The sequence below is a fragment of the Sycon ciliatum genome, chromosome 10 (genome assembly GCF_964019385.1).
Source record: "Sycon ciliatum chromosome 10, ocSycCili1.1, whole genome shotgun sequence".
NCBI lineage: Eukaryota > Metazoa > Porifera > Calcarea > Leucosolenida > Sycettidae > Sycon > Sycon ciliatum.
Window position 1 is genome coordinate 18,402,236 of NC_088652.1, and position 1,900 is coordinate 18,404,135.

The 1,900-nt window shown below is 49.6% G+C and overlaps 1 protein-coding gene across 1 annotated transcript in view; it reads right to left on the bottom strand.

Moving 5' to 3' along the window:
- Positions 1-426: 426 nt before the first annotated feature.
- Positions 427-1,900, bottom strand: part of LOC135826396 (cytochrome P450 7A1-like) — a 2,521-nt gene continuing 1,047 nt past the window's right edge. Inside the window, exon 1 of the mRNA XM_065339008.1 lies at positions 427-1,900. This exon is cut by the window's right edge and continues 1,047 nt beyond it. Within this exon, the coding sequence (XP_065195080.1) occupies positions 928-1,900 (973 nt within the window). The 3' untranslated portion in view covers positions 427-927.

Consider the following 1,900-nt stretch of genomic DNA (forward strand, 5'->3'; position numbering starts at 1 on the left):
CTCTGTGAAGTGAAGGTGCGTGCCATGGCGTTACGCAGAGTGTAGCGCCAAAAAAAGGGATGCCAGTTATGTCACCTCTATGCAGAGGGGGGGGGGGGGAGAGAAGGTGCAACTGTGCAGAATTTGCTTCACATTACATGTACATGTACATGTACATGTACATGTACATGTATCATGAATAACCTGGTAAAGACTGAGTATGAGAGGTGCCAAGAGCAGTTCAAAATTTTAATAAGGAGTTGTACCCACACATTCTACATGCATACACACAAGCACACACACACACACACACACACACACACACACACACACACACACACACGCACGCATGCCTGTACACACGCACACACACACACGATTACCGCAAAGGATTTAGCATACAAAGAAGAAGAGTTATCGAAGAAGAACTTTGGTCTTAAGCGGCAGGATTCGGACCTGTTTAGGGCCAGATCAGCGTCCAGCTTAGATCATCATCATCATCTGCGTTGCCGAAAAAATAATAATAGTAAAATAAAAATAAAAAATAAAAAACGGCATTATGCAGCTGTGCAAGCAGTAGATGCACAGTGTGACTGCCAGGCAACTCTGTCAGATGCCAACTGGCAATTCCAGCTTAGTTACGGCATGGTTAAATCTTACTCAAGTACAATGGAGATGCGCTTGCTAAATGGATGAGGGCACTGTGGTGTAGTTGGGTAATTACATACGATTGGATGACTGTTGAGTGCTGACAGTGTACGACTCTACGAGCTAAACATGAGCTAACCTGCATCCGCCACTGATGAGCGGAGCATGAAAATTGCAATTCTGGAATAACCTTATTAAACAACAAACTACATGTACATGTACATTCGGTGTTATGGTGTCGAGTCACTGTTGAGTGATGTCTGCAGCCTTGAACTTCTCATAGCTATAATCAGTGATCACTCAGCTGAACTGCTTGCGTCGAATATACACTGGGTACTGGTCTCCAGCAAGTGGAGGTATGACGCCGATTGTCGAACGGGGATAATCGAACCGTGGAACCGCCTGATCGCTCTCCACTGCCTTGATATCGAAGCAAAGCACCATGGTTGCCATGTAGACCTTGATCTCATCACGTGCAAAGTGTCTTCCCGGGCACAGTGTGGTGCCGCATCCGAACGGTAGCAGGTGATGCCGCACCTTTTCGCCGGACTCCCGATCACGGAAGTCACGTGGCTCGAGGCGGTCCGGCGTCAGGAAGCGGTCCCACTGGAACTGCTCCATGCCGTCTCCGTAGATTTGCTCTTGAGTGTGCAGGGCGTGTGTAGCAACACAAACACGGTCGCCTTTACGGATGTGGATCGGCGCTTTCTGATCGGGTAGCTGCAGAGTGCAATCCTTTAGCGCTATTCTCCCTAGGAGCGGAGCGCTGCAAGTGCGGAACATCTCGTTTATGAGACTATCTAACTTCACCATGCTCTGCAACTGCTCCCGCAGCACGTCTGGGTTAGAGGATAGGTGATGCTGACTGGGATCACACATTTCTGCCGATGCCGGTGCGTTGCCGACGTCCGTACTTCCATTACTCTTGATGATGTCATGTATTTCTTGCCTGATCTCATCGATGACGTCAGGACGTTGCACCAGGTGGAGGAGGGTCCAGAAGATGGCCGGACTGGTGTTGGCTACCAGCCCAAACAAGAACGCCATGTTGTGCACATGCAGGTCAGCCATGTTCACTCCAGCGCTGCTCGTAGTGAACTGCTCACGGCGGTGCATCATCAATGTACTCATGTTCTTTCTCTTCTTAGACAGATGCTCCACCAAGCGTTGGCGAGCCCGCAGCGATGACGCAATGGCGGGAAGCCACGATGGCAGGCCTCCAAGCAACAGCAGGACATTATCATCGAACTTCTGATAGTCCTCCAAGACGATG